Source organism: Anopheles ziemanni, chromosome 3 (genome assembly GCF_943734765.1).
Source record: "Anopheles ziemanni chromosome 3, idAnoZiCoDA_A2_x.2, whole genome shotgun sequence".
Taxonomy (NCBI): Eukaryota; Metazoa; Arthropoda; class Insecta; order Diptera; family Culicidae; genus Anopheles; species Anopheles ziemanni.
The window spans coordinates 26,960,607-26,977,094 of NC_080706.1; the positions used below are offsets into that span (position 1 = coordinate 26,960,607).

At 46.1% G+C, this 16,488-nt stretch overlaps 5 protein-coding genes across 5 annotated transcripts in view; 3 read left to right on the plus strand and 2 right to left on the minus strand.

Annotated features, from left to right (window-relative positions):
* Positions 1–1,086: 1,086 nt before the first annotated feature.
* On the plus strand, positions 1,087–3,246 carry LOC131287013 (transmembrane protein 104 homolog). Its single transcript, XM_058316026.1, has 2 exons — positions 1,087–1,196; positions 1,279–3,246. The coding sequence occupies exons 1-2, from the start codon at positions 1,158–1,160 to the stop codon at positions 2,788–2,790; spliced, it is 1,551 nt and encodes a 516-aa protein (XP_058172009.1). The 5' UTR covers positions 1,087–1,157; the 3' UTR covers positions 2,791–3,246.
* A 209-nt stretch (positions 3,247–3,455) lies between these two features.
* Positions 3,456–6,045, minus strand: LOC131286280 (general transcription and DNA repair factor IIH helicase subunit XPD). Its single transcript, XM_058315212.1, has 5 exons — positions 5,240–6,045; positions 4,510–5,173; positions 3,912–4,438; positions 3,704–3,842; positions 3,456–3,632 (listed from the first exon to the last, which is right to left on the minus strand). Exons 1-5 carry the CDS (start codon positions 5,980–5,982, stop codon positions 3,498–3,500), a joined length of 2,208 nt encoding a protein of 735 aa, XP_058171195.1. The 5' UTR covers positions 5,983–6,045; the 3' UTR covers positions 3,456–3,497.
* A 450-nt stretch (positions 6,046–6,495) lies between these two features.
* Positions 6,496–7,043, plus strand: LOC131286269 (uncharacterized). The gene has a single exon (XM_058315201.1). The coding sequence runs from the start codon at positions 6,567–6,569 to the stop codon at positions 6,882–6,884; it is 318 nt and encodes a 105-aa protein (XP_058171184.1). The 5' UTR covers positions 6,496–6,566; the 3' UTR covers positions 6,885–7,043.
* On the minus strand, positions 6,936–8,931 carry LOC131286268 (beta-1,3-galactosyltransferase brn). Its single transcript, XM_058315200.1, has 2 exons — positions 7,723–8,931; positions 6,936–7,649 (listed from the first exon to the last, which is right to left on the minus strand). The coding sequence occupies exons 1-2, from the start codon at positions 8,727–8,729 to the stop codon at positions 7,454–7,456; spliced, it is 1,203 nt and encodes a 400-aa protein (XP_058171183.1). The 5' UTR covers positions 8,730–8,931; the 3' UTR covers positions 6,936–7,453.
* Positions 8,932–11,791: 2,860 nt separating this feature from the next.
* Positions 11,792–16,488, plus strand: part of LOC131290035 (protein ultraspiracle homolog) — a 31,940-nt gene continuing 27,243 nt past the window's right edge. The window contains exon 1 of the mRNA XM_058319415.1: positions 11,792–11,918. Within this exon, the coding sequence (XP_058175398.1) occupies positions 11,900–11,918 (19 nt within the window). The 5' untranslated portion in view covers positions 11,792–11,899. The remainder of the gene's footprint in view (positions 11,919–16,488) is intronic.

Genomic DNA, 16,488 nt, shown 5'->3' on the forward strand with positions numbered 1-16,488 from the left:
TTATTAGCCGGTCCTAAAGGACGAGCCCCTTCATAGGAGTTCGGACAGAGTCGGTACGCCTCTGATTACGAGTAAGGGAACAAACGTTCGACTTAGGCAGCGCTCTGTGAGCTATCGAACAAGACAAACACGACAAACACGACAAAAAAAAAACGATCAAATCCATGCAATCATATGGAGGTGCTCTGTCAACCTGCATCGAACATGTCAGACAAACACGACACAGAACAAAACAGTTTGATTTTGTCGTGCAGGGCTGTATCCCACGGAGAAACAGTATATACCTTGTTTATTCTGCTACCTTGCTGCTGGGAGAGTGACAGTTCTTCACGACAAGTCGCAAAGCACCCTTCGAACAATGTCGTGTTTGTCGTGTTTGTTGGACTGTTCACAGAGCGCTGCCTTAGCGTAGGAGGATATACCCCGACTCGCATAGCGAAAGAAGAAGAAGAAGAAGAAAAATTACGATTTTTTTCGATGGCCGAATCAATCGAATCAATCATCACTGCGTTTCAAAGTTTTTGGTAATCGATTGCATTTGATACTATTTAACACGTTAACACGTTAACCGCTATGTCAGCCCCTGGAGACTGACAGTGAAGTTTCCGTTCACGCCACGTCGGTCTCTAGGGACTGTCGAATTCATGAGTCGCGTCGGTCGGCCAGTGTCACTCTTCCTGAGCCAATTCACTCTCCCTGAGCCAATTTATTTCACTGAGTCGAAACATTCTCACTGAGCCAATCCATTCTCACTGAGCCAATCCATTCTCATTGAGCCAAACCATTCTCACTGTGTCAATTCTTACTGAGTGAATTAAAGAATTGAATCACTATGCCAACTCACTAACTCTGAATTGAATCACTTTACTGAGTCGTTATTCTCACCACTAGTTCACAACCTCTTGAAGCTTCGTTCCAGCAACCTTGCTTCCGCCCACATACGTTGCTTTGTTTTGTTTGTCATATCAGCAACAAACAACAAAAAGGTAGTCTGAAACACCCATAACGATAAAGTGCAGAATTTGCAACGTCGACTTTATGCAGGTCCGTGAAAAAAGTGACTAATACATTTCATTATTGCATAGCCGCTTTACCGTGTGATACGATCAATGTGTAGGGTGAAGTGGTAACCTACTTGCCAGTCCCGAACAGATGAAATGCCTCCAAGAACCGCACAAGAAGAATATCCGACATGGGTAAGCATTGATAAGCGAATAACCTTCTAGCTATATTTACTGATACGTTGTTCTCATGCCTGAACTGCTCCTCTATACCAAGGTCGGGTTCGTGTTCATCTTCAACTTGATTGTTGGAACGGGAGCTCTTGCTCTCCCGTCCGCCTTCAGCCATGCTGGATGGGTTCTCGGTTCATTGGCCATCGTGGTGCTTGCCTTCATGAGCTATGTTACCGTTACGTTCGTGATCGAAACGATGGCCTGTGCAAACGCCGTCCAAAACTGGAACCGGCTGCAGTTTATCAAGCGTGATCGTGTGATTAAGTACGATGAGGATAGCAATGTTGAAACGATCGTGGAACCACCGGTGGATAGTGGATCAGATAGGGACAGCGGAGCTGAAGAGCAAGAGCAACTTCTAACTGACGCAAGTACCGAGCAAACCCCGCTCAATACCGTTTACTGCCGTAAAACCTACTACAGCCTCTCGAACAAGATCGAGCTAGGTGAGATGGCGAATCTCTTCTTCGGGCGAACCGGCCGCTTCCTGTTCTACTTCTGCCTGGCCGTGTACCTGTACGGCGACTTGAGCATCTACTCGGCAGCGGTGGCGAAAAGTTTGCGCGATGTTGCCTGCGCCCACAATCACCGACAAAATGCGACCGACGACGACGACGGAACCGAACGTTGCTGGCAGGATGGGCTCCTGTCGCGATTAGACGTCTACCGGCTGTGTTTGGTTGGGTTCGTGGCTGTCCTCGGTCCGTTCACCTTCTTTAACGTGCAGAAAACCAAATACTTGCAACTGCTCACGGTTCTGTTCCGCTGGCTGGCGTTCTCCGTGATGATCAGCATCGCGATCCACCGTCTGCTCGCACCGTCAAGCGTTCCGATCGTACCGAAGCGGGCCGACATTAACGGCATACCGTACCTCATCGGTACGTGCATCTATTCCTTCATGTGCCACCACTCGCTGCCAAGCCTGCTCACGCCCATCGCCAACAAAGGTCGACTAAAAGCGCTCATTTCGCTCGACTATGCCCTGATCGGTGGGTTCTACCTCGCACTCGCTCTGACCGGAATTTTTGCGTTCGCCGACATTAAGGACCTGTACACGCTCAACTTTGTGCCGAGTCCCGATCAGGCCAACGGGCTGCTGAAAGCGATCGAGTACTTCCTCGCACTGTTCCCCGTGTTCACGCTGTCCGCGAGCTTCCCCATCGTGGCCATTACGCTGCGCAACAACCTCCAGACGCTCTTTCTCGGCGAAACGCAGCTAGAGGCGTACGATGACTCACAGCAGGGGGCAGTCAACTTTTGCCTACGTCGTGCATTCTTTCCGCTGCTCGCCATCATACCGCCGCTCGTCGTGTGCTACTTCACCGAGAACGTCAGCAATTTGGTTGGATTCACCGGATGTTACGCCGGAACGGGCATTCAATACATCATCCCCATGGCGCTCGTCCTATCGGCCAGACGAGAATGTGAACAAAAGATTGGGCGAGGCATTGTGAATGAATATCGCAGTCCGTTCAATGGCTTCTTTTGGTCGATGGCCGTTCCTGGTTGGACCATCGCTTGCCTGGTGATCGTCACGATTGATCTGGCCATTTAAGGCATCCCTTTGCACATTAAACCAAAACCGAGGAGACTGAGCGTTAAAAGAGGATAAGTCCTTTCCTCAAATATTTGTCCTATCCGCGTTCCAGCGGTGGAGTGTGATGGCCATTAAGTCGGGAAGGAAAGGGAAACTGGGCACTTTAAATAGCGCACACAATAATGGGACGCTTTTACGTGAGATATAGGAAACGTTAAAGATTTTATTATATTTACAAAACCTTTTAGGATCTTCCCAACGAAAGCTGGTCGTATTTTCCAGAATGTTAATGAATATTAGAATGATTTCTCTTTTAGCTCTCAGGAAGCCCGTAGACAAGTATCGTAATTCTTTAATCCACTTCCGTAGGTGCGGTGCTGGCATATTTCAACCAATTTTAAACTAAAATTTAGTTCCGGGGTTTGTTACCCATCCTTCCGATATCCTTTTCAAAGGCAACCTGATCGTACAGTGTAGGGAAAATTTTAATTCCAAAAAGCAAAAGAAAAGTATTGCAACAGTAATAAAAAAGGACATGTTTAATGGTGTATCGTTAGAAAAAGAAGAGATGGTAACCTATTTAGTTGTGATTAATGAAACTACGGAATAAATATATATGTATACAAATATTCGTTGACGGAAACAGATGATGTACTTCATTTCTGTAATTATTTACATTTTTAAAATGGCGAACGAAAAGAAATTGAAACCAGAAAAACTACGATTTATTTGCCTTGGGCCTGTTTTTCCAGCTTTTCCCGTTCCATGCCCTGCAACTGCTCCAGAGTGAGTAAGGACACACCGAGTTGATCTTCCCGCGTGAATGGTTGTGCCATTTGCCTTAACCAGCGTTTAGCAAGCTACAAACAAAATGCAAAGCAAATTGGTTACATTAGGGGACGGTACAAAATCGGTTACAAAGGTTTCTAACCTGCATCGATTCCTCCGTGCTGAGATTGCTCAGGTTATCGGTCAGATGCTCCTGAATCCATTTGGGCAGTTTGCCACGCTTATCCTGGCGCGAAAAGCGTTTATCGGCGAATATCATAATACCATAATCGGTTTTACCACTAAAAGGAAAGACAATTTAATATTTTTGCAAACGGTTTTTCCTTTCCAAAGGTCTGTTTCAATCTTACCGAATAGCACGGCCAACGCACTGTGCCGCATGTCGCAGTGCGTCAAAGGTAAGGAAATCGTTCTCGCGTATCTGGAACTGATCGCGCAAGTAGTCCAACCGAGCCTTCAAAATGCGCGACTGCGTGTAGACGTACGGGATGCCGAACATAAGCACCGCACGTCCGAGATGATGATCGAAATCGACACCCTCGGAAACTTTACCACGGGCAACGGCCAGCAAAACAGCGCCGCGTCCACACTCACATGCCTTGACGTAGTTCATCAGCGCGTACGATGTTTCCGCATTGTCCTGCGTTTCGATGAAAAGCAGCTTGTAGCGTAGGAGTGTATCGATAATTCCCTGATCGTACCAGGACGCAACGACCGATTCGAGGTACAGGTAGGACGTGAAAAAGCACACCACACCATCCGGTACGGTTTTGGCCGTCTCCACCAGCAATTGACCGTAGTTGCGCGTCACCGCCGTATCTTCTCGAGTTTCAAAACGTGACGAGATGGCAACTTGATCGTTACCACGAGCAACAATCTAAGGAGACAAACAGGAGTGTATGTCAAAAAGTAATCCTTACAAAACCTAAACGCATGTTTCACACTTACCATCGGCAGCAAGCAGGGTCTGGCAAGCGTCATTGTGAACGAACTCATCACCACGGGCTCAAAGTCGAGTATCTTCGGATACATATCCATGGGCGAAAGTGTACCGGAAGTGATCACTACACTTTGAAACCGTTGAAAGATCGGTTTCATTGCGATCGACGAATCGAGGCAGCTAAAGTGCATGATCGGATTCGAAACGGTTGGTGTTTTGTCGTCGAACGGTTCAATAATGATTGTGAAACCCTTCGTGTAGGTTGAAACGAGCGTGGCGAAGGACGTTATCACGGAAAGTGGACCATACTCGCTGAGGTCGGTGATTTCGAGTGTACGCAGCAGTGACTGCAACCGATCGGCACAGAAGCGGAGCGGTTTCCTTTCGATGCACACTTTCTGCTGAACATCACGCAAGAAACCGGCTGGACTTTCCTGTACGACGTGTTGAACCCGAAGCCTGGATTTGATGTACTCAATGAAACGTTTAAGGAAGCTTAGGAAATGGTCCGCATTACGGATGTTCCCTGGGACGACTTCTTTGAGGATTTCGTTCGGCAAGACTGGGTTCGCGAGCACCATGTCTGTTTCACGCGAGTACGAAGCATCCTTCAAGCCTTGCACTAGGCGCACGTATTCATCGTTCAATCGACGCTTGTCGTCTTCTTTTAGTCTAGAAAACAACGAGGAAAATTAGAGGAAATTTTTTCGCTACAAAAAAGTTTCACGGTAAACTTACTCTGCCACCTGCTTCTCGAGGTTGTGAATGCCGGTCGTACTGCGTTCAATCAATCGTCGATTGATTTTGACGCTCATTGAATCGACGCATACGTTGTCGATATTATGTGCCTCGTCGCAAACGACTACCGATTCACGGGCCAGCTCTTTGGACACCACTTCCGCCACCTTTGGATCCAGCAGGTAGTAGTAGCTGTAAACAACCACGTGCGCCTGATTGATGGCAAAACGGGACAAAAAGTACGGACACCAGTTGCGCTCCCGGCCAAACTCTTTCAAATCATCGATCGAGTATACACCGGGCGGTAGGAGACTTTCTTTGCCCTCCGCCTGGAAACCTTCGTAGTACTGGCATACCGGGGCCGTCTCATCGTGCGCTGCCCTGTCCCGCACGTAGCTTGCCGTCATTCCATAGCACCGGGCATCCACAATTTTTCCCTCCCGCTCCCTGCTCACCTCCGGATGGACGCACATGTTTTTACGCGAGCTCAACACCAAACCGGTGATGTTCGGCATGACGCCGGTTTGCTTTTCGTAGTAGTTCATCAGGTGCTTTAACTCGGCGATTACTTTCTCGATCTCCGGTACGGTACGTGAGCAGTAGATTAGCTTGCGGACGATGTGCGGATTCTCCATGATGTAGGCAACGATGAGGGAGAGCAGAGTCGTGGTTTTACCAGTTCCCGAGGGCATTTCCAGCAGGCAGTGCCCCTTCGCATCGAAGGTGCGCTTCAGTTCGAGCATGTACGCGTACTGCTCTGGGTAGATGTACTCGTACGGAAAATACACCAACAAACCATCGACACTTATCCTAAAACCGAAGACGTTTATTGTTTAGGGTAATATTTTAAGAAATAAACATATCCTACCTCATTTTCAGGCTCTATTTCATCCGTTTTGCAAGAAGAAATGTGCAAAGCAGTCGGCACAAACTGTTTATGTTTTCTTATACGATGGCAGCTGTCAAATCACAGGACATGCCGGTTGCGGCTAATTTAGAACAACATTGGATTTTGTACTAAAAGAAAAAAAGGTTGAACTTGCACGATATACAATAAAGAATCATTTATACAGTGCATTTTTGGATTAACGAACATTTATAACATTTTATGAAAATCTAAACGATTGCAAGAAATACTCCCAATGAATAAAAACATCATTTCAGCGCGTTTCATGTGCGTGAAAGCAGCTCGCAAAATGAACCGTTAACTTTGTTTATAATTTGTGCGTTTGTTTACCTTCAAATTCCAATGCTGGTTGCTTTGGCACCGAGAAAAGGACGCGATTTTACTAGTGCAAGTGCGTTAATCATAAACCAGTTCCAGAAAATGTCCGATACTGCCGCTCGTTTGCAAAACCACAACCAAGAAATGGTAAAATGTCTCAGTTCACTTCGCAACACACGCATGGCCCTGGAGAAACGCCTCGCAGTACAGGAACAACAGAGGGAAGGCATTCGTAAGGAGATCGAAAACCTACAACGATCATTGGCAAAACTGGAGGCCGCCATAGCGGACGATACGAAAAAACTCAACGACTGTGTGAAATGCATCTCGGAAACGGAAAGTGGCTACAACAAAGTGGTTGACACATTACAACTGTTGCTTATGTCTGCCAAAGAAAAGAGTGGCGTACCCAACGAATGAGGTCCAAATTTATGCTTAATGTACTGTACAGAAAATGAAACATAATTTTATATCAGTGAAAGTTATGAGTTCAGTTTTATTTACCCAGTTGATGCTATCACAATTCGGTATAGGAAAGATAAATACGAGCAAAAACACTGCCTCGAATAAAAACGCAATCAACTCGCTACTCACTAACGTTCTGCTTCGTTGCCTACCGTCGCTATTTATTCGTTTATACCGGGATCGCGTCGACCCGTTGGCCTCGAGTTTTGTCCTTTTGTAAATTCCTTCCGCGTTTTCCAGCTCCTGTGGCCACCTCGCTACGTCGAGACTAGTATCGTAATATTTGTGGGAGGAAAAAAGGGTGGCCCTCTAGTCTACCGTTATGTTACTACCTTGGACCCTTTTCTCGTAAGGTGGGGACGTTTAAAATGTGAAAAACCACTAGCCTAATCGTCGAACGTACCTGATAACGATTTCCCTACAATGAACGTATGAGTCGGAAAACTTTCTAAACTACTCTCGTTAGCATTTAATTAAGAGTTCAGCAAAAGAGAGCGAATCTACGATTTCATTCGTTGGTAATCTTACGCGTACCCGGAAGCTCGTATTTCGGTCCATACTTTATTCAGTTCGGCCGGTTCGTCGTACCCGTGCGTGGCCAACACGTACTTGTAGCTTTGCGGGCCAAGATAGGGAGCCTTGTGGAAGTAAAATTCCTCCGAATGCAGTGGCTCAATTCCAGCTTTCATGGCAACAATTCCCAAGAAAATATCGTCAAACCTGCAAAGGAGAGAAGGTAAAATGTGCCATATAAAAGAACTGATAAGTGTTTTTCGTATGCAAAGATGCTTACCGAAAATGTTTCGTGTACATGCTGACGTAGTACATTTCAAACAGAGCCTCGTGGGAAAGCAGAAATGCCCCAGCCGTCACGTACGTTGGCCACATATCCCACGGGTACTCCTCGAGCGAAACATACCACTTGCTGCTCCGATGACGATGTGGCGCGGAGCGGAACACAAACCCAGAAAACAATTTCACATTTGGCGGAAGTTCCATGTCGGTCATTAACTGTCTTTTACCACGATGCAACACTCGAAGCGACGAGTCAGCAGTATCCGAATGGTTGCTGCTACTACTATTATTATTGTCCGTCGTATGGGCCAACCGGCGTGCCAGTTTTCTCAGCGCTTCGTCCGTTTCCTCCAAGTACTCGGGATAGTTGACCGGATTGCGCACGTACCGGAGAAGGTTTTTGGCCGACACGTAAAAGTCGTCATCGACGAACATGTAGAACTTTGCACGCGGACAGTACGTCACGGCCCACCGGAAGCCCATCATCGTTTTGATCGTGTTGTTAAAGTAATCGTCAACGAAGTCGGCCTGAATGATGTCCCGATAGGTGCTGTACTCGAGATCCACCAGCGACTGCAACCGCCGGTTTGGAACGGTCCGCGAGCGGCCCAGCATAAATACGGTCCTTATTTTCACATCCGAAAAGCGTCGCTCGTAGCCCCAGGTTTTGCGAATCGCAGACCGCCGATCGAAGTTATCCATGGCAGATTTCACGATAAACACCAACCGTGGGGCGATAAGACGCTCATCTTCTTTACACTTGTGATCGCAGTCGGTGATGTAGGAGTAATTGTAGCGGTTGATCGGTTGTCGCGCTGGTTGCTGGCCATGCCGCAGCTGATACACATCGGAAAGAATGTCTCCGTTTAACGGGTAGTCGAATGTTGATTCGAAATCTTTCTCAAAGAAATGTGTAAAGGCACCGAAGAACTGCAGCAAATAGAGACTGCAGACTGCAGCAAAGATGTACTTGAGCTTAAATTTTACACAAATTCTTGGTAACATGGTGTCACAGACGCTGTTGTTTACTCTTTTCTTTTTTTTAACTGTGCTCTAGTCTTATCATATCGTTTGGCCCGTATCGATGCTGCTGGATCGTAATTACATAATAAAGACGCGTAAAGAGGAACACTGCCTAATTTAATTAAGGCGACCCGTTGTCTACCATGTGAAACCTTTAATTAGATTGATTGTTTCACGGTTAGCCTTTTTTCTTTACGAACCAACTGGATCTTTTCAGCCGGGATTAATTTACGAAAACTGCGGCTAAATTATGCTTAGACTCGTTGAACAAGTCTCCCATGGAATGAGGTAGAAACATAAAAAAGCGTTTGTTTAATTGATGGAATCACAAACACTACACTGCAGACTGTTAATCCCACAAAACCCGGGTGTTGCTAGCAGTTTGCACGTTTCTTGTATTTCGACTGCTAACCAGCCACACTCCCCCTATGTTTCGACAAACTGAAAGTAAACAAAAAGGAAAGGTGTTTTAGTACGAAAATGGACGTCAAATGCTGACAGCATTGCAGTTGACGTTTCGGACCAACATTCGATTCGATCAATCACATTCGCTCTACATCGACTCATTACGTAACTTATTCGACTCACCTCGTGCCTGAAGCGAGTCACATCAAATTCGAATGAATCAAGACTGATGATTTGAATCAAGACTGAATCAAATCCAGTCCGAGTCGAATCAAAACTTGCCTCTATCAAATAAAAATCTGATTTAAATCATAAACGAATCCTTTAGAATCCGCCAAGAGAACGAATCTTCGGCTATTCCGGATCCCAATCACCGAACAATTTTCATTTTCAGAATCAAATGAAAAAGATGTTGAGAGTAAATTTGTCTAAACGCTCGACATAACCTCGTTCAGTCATTCGAAATAATGTAATGCAGCTAAATAAAAAAATAATGTAATGCAGCTAAATAAAACGCGTTAACTAAAATGAACCCGGATTTGGGATCGAGACGATCCCAGTGTGAGAGTGATTCCACCTGGGATCCAATCCCAGAATCCGATCCAGATCCCATAACCCAACACTAATTTGATATGGAAACTGTCAGTACTGTTTGGCACGGGAACCTACTGTGTTTGTTAGCTTCATCTCGACAAATATCGTTTCATCCTCGCGTTCGCGTTTCGAGGCAAACAGAAAACGCAGTAAAAGTGCGCTGTGTTATTGCTGATCAATGATAATATGTGGTAAAAAGGTGACCACAGCCGTTGTTGTTGCTACGTCTGCCAAAACGCATCGCAGCGTGCATCGCCTCCCTTTGGCCCCGCCGATTAGCATCGCGATCGTGTTTTCTTCCTTCGATCGAGCCGTGTTGTCCGCAGCAAAGCTGAAACAGTGCGATCCATCGCGGCCGTGAAGCGTTCCGCGAGTGGTTTTATGCTGGGAATACGTCCCGCGGTGCTTGACTAGATGGTGTAAGGTTTATTGAAATATGTTGTAGCTCCCGAAAAGTACTTCACAACGTAAGTGTACTATACTACGGCTGCCACAGCATCAACACCTCTTCAGCATCCACAAACCTCCTCTAGCGTCCGTCAGCTCCTGTCGGGAGTGGGGGGGGCGCAGGTCGATGACCCAAGAGTCGTACGGCGCGGGGAGGTGTGATGTGGACTGTTGCAGCTCATTTGCGATCGTGCTGTGCGCCGTGATTCACGTGCATCCTGTACAAGTGTACGAATGCTATGATGTCCCAGTAACCAATCGAGCGTACAGGCCTCTGAAGCCTAAACACTGCCAACAACTCTTGTCGGAAACAAGTGCCTAGAACCGCCACATCATTGCTTCCTTTTATTTCTATATTCCGATTGTTCTCATCCCGACCAGGGTGCAGTAGTGGTAGTGATAGCATGCACGGGGCCTTGTTCGATTGTTGTCATCTCATAATCTTTGTTGTTGAGGAATTTAGAACAATCAGTTCATTTCAAAGGCATTGCGCAGAATAGGCAGTTCTTGGGTTTCCTTCCACACGCCAAGCTTTTCAGTGTCATCTTCCGGAACCATTTGCGTACGGAAAAGAAAAAAAAAACTGAAGAATCTTTCGTCGGGAAAACGACGTGGGCATTAGGAAGAAAATCTCTCCCCCTCCCACCACGCGACGTTCCGCGTGTACAGAATCGCGAGTGTGGAAAAATGCTGCGCTCAGTGGCGTCTCGTTTTGTGCTACCTTTGTCCAGGGAAGGAAGAGTGTAGTAAAGCGAAAAGAAATTATTCCACGTAAATTTCGTGTTGTGCGTTAACGTGTGCGCATGTGTGTGTGTGTGTGCGTGTGTTTACCGCGGTTAAAACAAAACAACAAAATCAAGCAAGAAAAAAAAGAGCCCGCGACCAGGTTTAGTGCGGTGGTGTCTGTGCTATTTATTTAGTTTTTTTTCTGCTTACTTCGTTCATCCTTTCTCTTTCGCACTCGCCGTGACCTCGTTCGCAAGTGGCAAAAGAAGAAAAACGGGCAGCGAAGCACGAAAACAGGTAGGCAACCGTCGGTGGAAACGGTGGGAAGAAGTGCGGTGTGTGGTGGAAACCGGAGTAGGCGAAGACGGGCAGCGCAAGCAAAGCAAGAACTAAGACGGAGCGCGCTTTCTTGGGCGAGAAAGAGCAAGGAAAAGTACTGCACGTTTCTTTCCCATTCCCCTTTCTCCTGTGTTTCGTCTGCCAACAACAACAACACAACAACGACTGTGTGTACACGTCTATTGCGTGTATCGGGGACGATTTTATGCTAATAACGAAACACAATATTTTTTCGCCTACTACACACAGCCCCCATTACCACCGATGGTCGCAGCAACCCGGATATCCCGTTAGCCGGAACATCTTTTTACTACTTCTCCGGTTAACACAGCAGTGAGGTGAAAAGTTCTTCTACACGAAGGCCACATTCTTTAAACAGCAAAGAACAACATCGTCCTCCTAACAGTCCGACTGCTTGTTCGAACACATCTTCGTCCTGATTCCTCAGAACCATATCGAGGCCATCAGACGGGCAAGGACGCGCATCAACTCCATGTTCGATAGGTGCTGAGCGAAGCAGCTCCAGCTCCAATTCCAACGCGTCGAAGAAAAGCGGAAGACGGAAGTGAATCCTTGTCGTTTCGCCGGTGCGTCGCCGTAGTAGCAGCGTCAGAATAAGTTCTCCACTTTACGCCACCATCATGGACCCGGGAGATAGAGGTGAGTTGAAGGCATTAGACGGAGGGGTGTAACTGGGTGGGTGGGAGGAAAATCTGCGATTCTCGAAGGGTATTTGAAGGATTTTATGCTCGTCCTTGACCGTGAGAATTGCTACTAGCATCGGTTTTCAAGGTCTCGGTCCATTTTGCAGTATCTATTTGTGAGTACGAATATTAATGGATGCTTACTACAGACATTTTTCTCAACGGAGTTTTCTTTGTTTACAAGCTGATGCCAAAATAATAGTATGATACTTTCTCTTCGGTTCACCCTTGTTAATTGTTCAGATGGATTTTAATGAAATCATATCAATTATCCGTACCACAATCAGTGTTACTGATGTGTGTGACTATAGTGCATTATACACACATTTGCAATCAGTTAGACCAGCTTTTACTTTCCGCTTTTTTAAAACCAGTTTTGCTTGCTCGATCTTCTCCAGTTCTCCTTCTAAGTCAGCACAATGGTAGCCGGTTTTGCACGCATTCGCATTCCCCGTTTGGACTAATTGGTTTCTCAGTCTAATTCTCGTCCGATCCCGGAAAAAACGCCGTCCTTTGCTGGTGATTTCGCGCATCCGGTTTCATCCCTGCAGGCACAAAACCGGTGTTCCCGGTAGCGATACACTGGAAAATTCCGGTCCATCATAGACCGACTCGGAGTCTCGTCTCACTATCAGCAGACATCCAACAACGTGGTGGCGAAACAAAAAAAAAATCTAACCTTCGCCACACGCGTTTGGGGAAGGAAAACTTTACGGGGACAGAATACGATAAGCCCATGTATGGGATGTTCCTTGGCCTAATTTCCCCCTGCCGAGCCCTGCACAGCTCCGGAGCGGGTACGGCGCTCGGTTTCGCTCAAGGTTCGCCAGTAATTAACACGTCTCCTAATTGTGCTCTTCCCGCCTTTCCAGTGACGGTTTTCCCCCCACTATGTTACGAGTGAAATGGAACATCGCACATGACCATGGCCTCGGGACTCGGTTGAAGATGCTCGTTGCGTACCATTGAACGGAAACTCCGCGGACCCTAGAAATCGCTCAGTTTTTCCGAGCCACCGACGACGCTTTTCTTTATCTCCACACTGACCCCATTTCGTTTTTGCCATCGGTCGGTGGGAAAACATATCCTTGGCACAGTTTTTGTCCGTCCTTGGCCGTTACGGGGCAGGCTAGTAGATATGGGGCTGTCCATTTTCCATGGAAAACCTTCACCGAGCATTCCTTCAATCGACCACTTTTTACCCGATGCATCCCTTTTTATGTTGTGAAGTCTTAATCAATTTCAAATTTCTATTTAAATGAAACATGTTTTACGCTCCTTTTGAGACAGTTATGGTATAACTCTATTACTCCTTACGGAATTTCCATAAAGCTTCAACGGAAGCCAAGAAAGATTTTACATAAACGGTCTGATTAGTTCTTATCGTTACGTATTACTGTTCTGTAAGTAGATGTTAGAAATAGTGTGTGAAAACCACTAATTGAATAAGTTTGGAAAACAACGTTGACCAAACTTAAATGTTTTTAAATTTGTCTTCGATCATATCACCTTTGCAAACATTTTCAATGCCAATGGCTCAATGTTGCTAAACAAAAAGATGCATTCAAACCAACCTTTCGTCGATGGTTTCCGCGTGCCCCCTTGGTTGGGGGCTAACGTGCGTGGGTTTGGTCTTTTTTCCTACTTTTCAGGCGCGACTCGATTATGCAAAAGAAAATTTATGGCTCCCCGCTCAAAGAGGAAAAAGAGGGCGCATGCGGGGAAGGTAGTTTATTTGGCCAACTTTTCAAGGATCCGCAAAGCCCGCCCCGGTTTACCGGCTGCGGGTCGGATGTGGGCTTTTATTTGTTTATACATCGAATGCATTTTAATTTTTCATCCCGCCCCCCAAACCCCATCCCTGTACCGACCGAACCCCGGGAGACGAAGAAGCAGAATTTCTTATCAATTTACTACCGCCAGGTTGATGCGGCTTTTGGGTGTCCGATGATCTTCCTCCGATCGGCGCCAAACGCACGGTCTTTTATTTTTCTCGCCTAAACCTTCTCGGGGTGCAAATGTTACGGACGAACGGACCGACGTGCGATTTATTAACCGAGACCGGTGTGTGTCTGCCTGTGGGCAAATGTCAAGCTGCTAGATGATGAAATTGGTAGAACTGCGTCAGAACGACCCCCAAGAATTACATCATATTTGTTTAAATTGATTTGTATGTTTGGAGTTTTGGATAAGCAAATTTATTTTTATTTCATTATTATTTTATTTTCATTACTTTCCTTTCATGCTGTTCGTTTTTTTCTCGAAAAGAAACATATTACCAACATTTTCGAAATGGAACTACTCAGTTTCAGAGGAGTATAAAGAGTTGCCAAATCTAACGAGCAAACATTCTATTCTCTACCAATAGAACTAACGAACTTAGCAGATCGTAAAGGCGCATCGTAAATTCCACCGATTACTATTGTCACTCCTAACCTGGCCGGCACCGGATGGAAGGCACCCCGAAGCTTTTGGATGCTAAAAAATGGACAAAAAACCGGTAGAGGCTGACCTTGGGAGAGTGAAACGGCGTGGAATGAAGAATCCAACATTTGATATGCAAGAAAATTGGCCTTTTTCTTTCGTTTTGCATAAATTTGCCCTCCTCCCGGGTTCCGTGCCTTTGTTCGCGGTGTGTTTGTATATATGCGTGTTTGGTTTGCATATGATAAAAAATACATTATGCAGGTTGTAAATGGTCGGTCTTTGGTTATGCGGTTTTGGAATATGTCAAACACGAACTTTATAGGTTAACGTTTGTCTCTAGAAAGCTTGTTCTCTGCTTTGAGGTGGGTGTGTTGTCTTCGTTATTGTAAAAACATTAACTTCATCTTCGCAATGTTTCACCTTAAGACAAATGCCGTGGACGATGCGTTGTGACAGTTCCAGTATAGATCCTCGTTACATAAGTCATCCTCAATCGTTGGAAGAAACGCTTTTCAAAGGGAGCTCGTTAACAAAGTTGCGAGCGATCATTTTGGCAATTTTTGCCTGACAGATGACCGAAGTCTTGGTCCCCCCGTAGGGGCGAACCTACCGCAACATAAACGTCACTTTTTTGGCGTACTGGGTGAGTGGGTAAGTGTTGGAGTGAGGGAAGCAAAAAGGACGTCCACTCGTATTCCACTAACCTCCATCCGCGCTCGGTATGTGTACCGTTGACGTACTCTGCTCCATATTTGTATGCGAACAAACAAGTCATCGGTCGTGGCGCATCATTATTAATATTCGGTTTCCACGAACGTCAAGCAAAAGTACATAAGCATCGTCGCCGTGCATCTGCAGCACATTTCGGTAAGCTCACATTTACCCATTCCGCTGGTGGAAAACATCGGCGAACGGTGGAAAACGGATCGCTCGAAAGGAGCGCTCGCGTCGGGGATATGTTCGTCGTTTTTCCTATGTCTATATAACAATTTCACATAATGTGCTCACACCGTAATGTGGTCGTGTGTACGGCCGGTGGCCTCACGCCGAACGACGGGATCCTGTTTCACCGTTAATGTCCTTTTCTCACCTGTGCCCGTCCGTCCCTCCCCACTGCGCCCCGTGAATACTCTACATGAAACTAATGTTTGCTCGGGACTACCTCACACCGAGTCGATGTCCTCACAGATCCCAAAAAATCCCAAAACAAAACAAAATACAAAAAAGGGACAGGCCAAAGGCCCCACTGCGTTGCGCTAGGCGAAGAGCATAACTAAATTTCCCAACAATTTCCAGTTTCGATTTTTCGCGGCCCGCTTTTTTGGAAGCCCTTTTCACCACCTTCCACTGTCTTGCTCTCTGCCCTGTCGCTCCTGCATCGAGGGGGGGTGCTTTCGAAAGTATGGTGTTGCCTTCTTACTCGCACAACTCCCCGCCTTGCTCCCATCTACCCTGCGAAGCCCTGTTCTATGTCCCAACGGCCTTTGAAGCACGGCACCATGCCATGTGCCAGGCGCAACGCCCAAGTTCAAGGAACCGATCGGAAAGGTCGTTTCCATCAGGAGAGCGGCCAAGTCGCCTCGACGCTCCCATCGGGAAAGGCAAACAACAAGCGATACTTTAACTTGGGTTTTTTTTCGTTCGTTCGTTCGTTCGTTCGTTCGTTCGTTGAACGAAGACCCTTTTTGAGGAGGTTTTCTTCTTAGTTGGATTTGCCTTTTCTCCTTTGCTACTTCGGCAGATGCTATTTCTTCATAGATTGGTCCAAAGTTGGTTCTCATTATGTACCGAATACATCAACCTAAAAAAATTTTATTTCACCCAATGTTGTACAAGTAGTTCCAGTTGTGAAACATTAGAATGCTGGTGCAGAGGTTTTGAATGGAACGGCTGGAAATGTTTTCAGCTTTCGGCTTCATTTGTTCATGTCTATAGCTGCTTTATTTGATTGTGTGCATGAGAATTGTTTTATTTTGGGATTTGACTTTTAAATTATTGTTACTTATGGTTGGGCTTATGGTTGAATAATATTTTCTATCCACTGTGTTTATGTTTGTAAAATTCTAAAAGTATTACTTTTAATTGACCAAAACGTAAAT

What these genes read in the sequence shown, in the direction of transcription:
- LOC131286269 (XM_058315201.1), top strand. Translation starts at nt 6,567, where the DNA reads ATGTCCGATACTGCCGCTCGTTTGCAAAACCACAACCAAGAAATGGTA.
- LOC131286268 (XM_058315200.1), bottom strand. Translation starts at nt 8,729, where the DNA reads ATGTTACCAAGAATTTGTGTAAAATTTAAGCTCAAGTACATCTTTGCT. An exon ending in ATGTACACGAAACATTTTCG is followed by an intron (nt 7,650 to 7,722) that starts GTAAGCATCTTT and finishes TCTCCTTTGCAG; the next exon opens with GTTTGACGATATTTTCTTGG.
- LOC131286280 (XM_058315212.1), bottom strand. Translation starts at nt 5,982, where the DNA reads ATGCTCGAACTGAAGCGCACCTTCGATGCGAAGGGGCACTGCCTGCTG. An exon ending in GACCCTGCTTGCTGCCGATG is followed by an intron (nt 4,439 to 4,509) that starts GTAAGTGTGAAA and finishes TTGTCTCCTTAG; the next exon opens with ATTGTTGCTCGTGGTAACGA. An exon ending in TGCGTTGGCCGTGCTATTCG is followed by an intron (nt 3,843 to 3,911) that starts GTAAGATTGAAA and finishes CTTTCCTTTTAG; the next exon opens with TGGTAAAACCGATTATGGTA.
- LOC131287013 (XM_058316026.1), top strand. Translation starts at nt 1,158, where the DNA reads ATGCCTCCAAGAACCGCACAAGAAGAATATCCGACATGG. An exon ending in AAGAAGAATATCCGACATGG is followed by an intron (nt 1,197 to 1,278) that starts GTAAGCATTGAT and finishes CTCTATACCAAG; the next exon opens with GTCGGGTTCGTGTTCATCTT.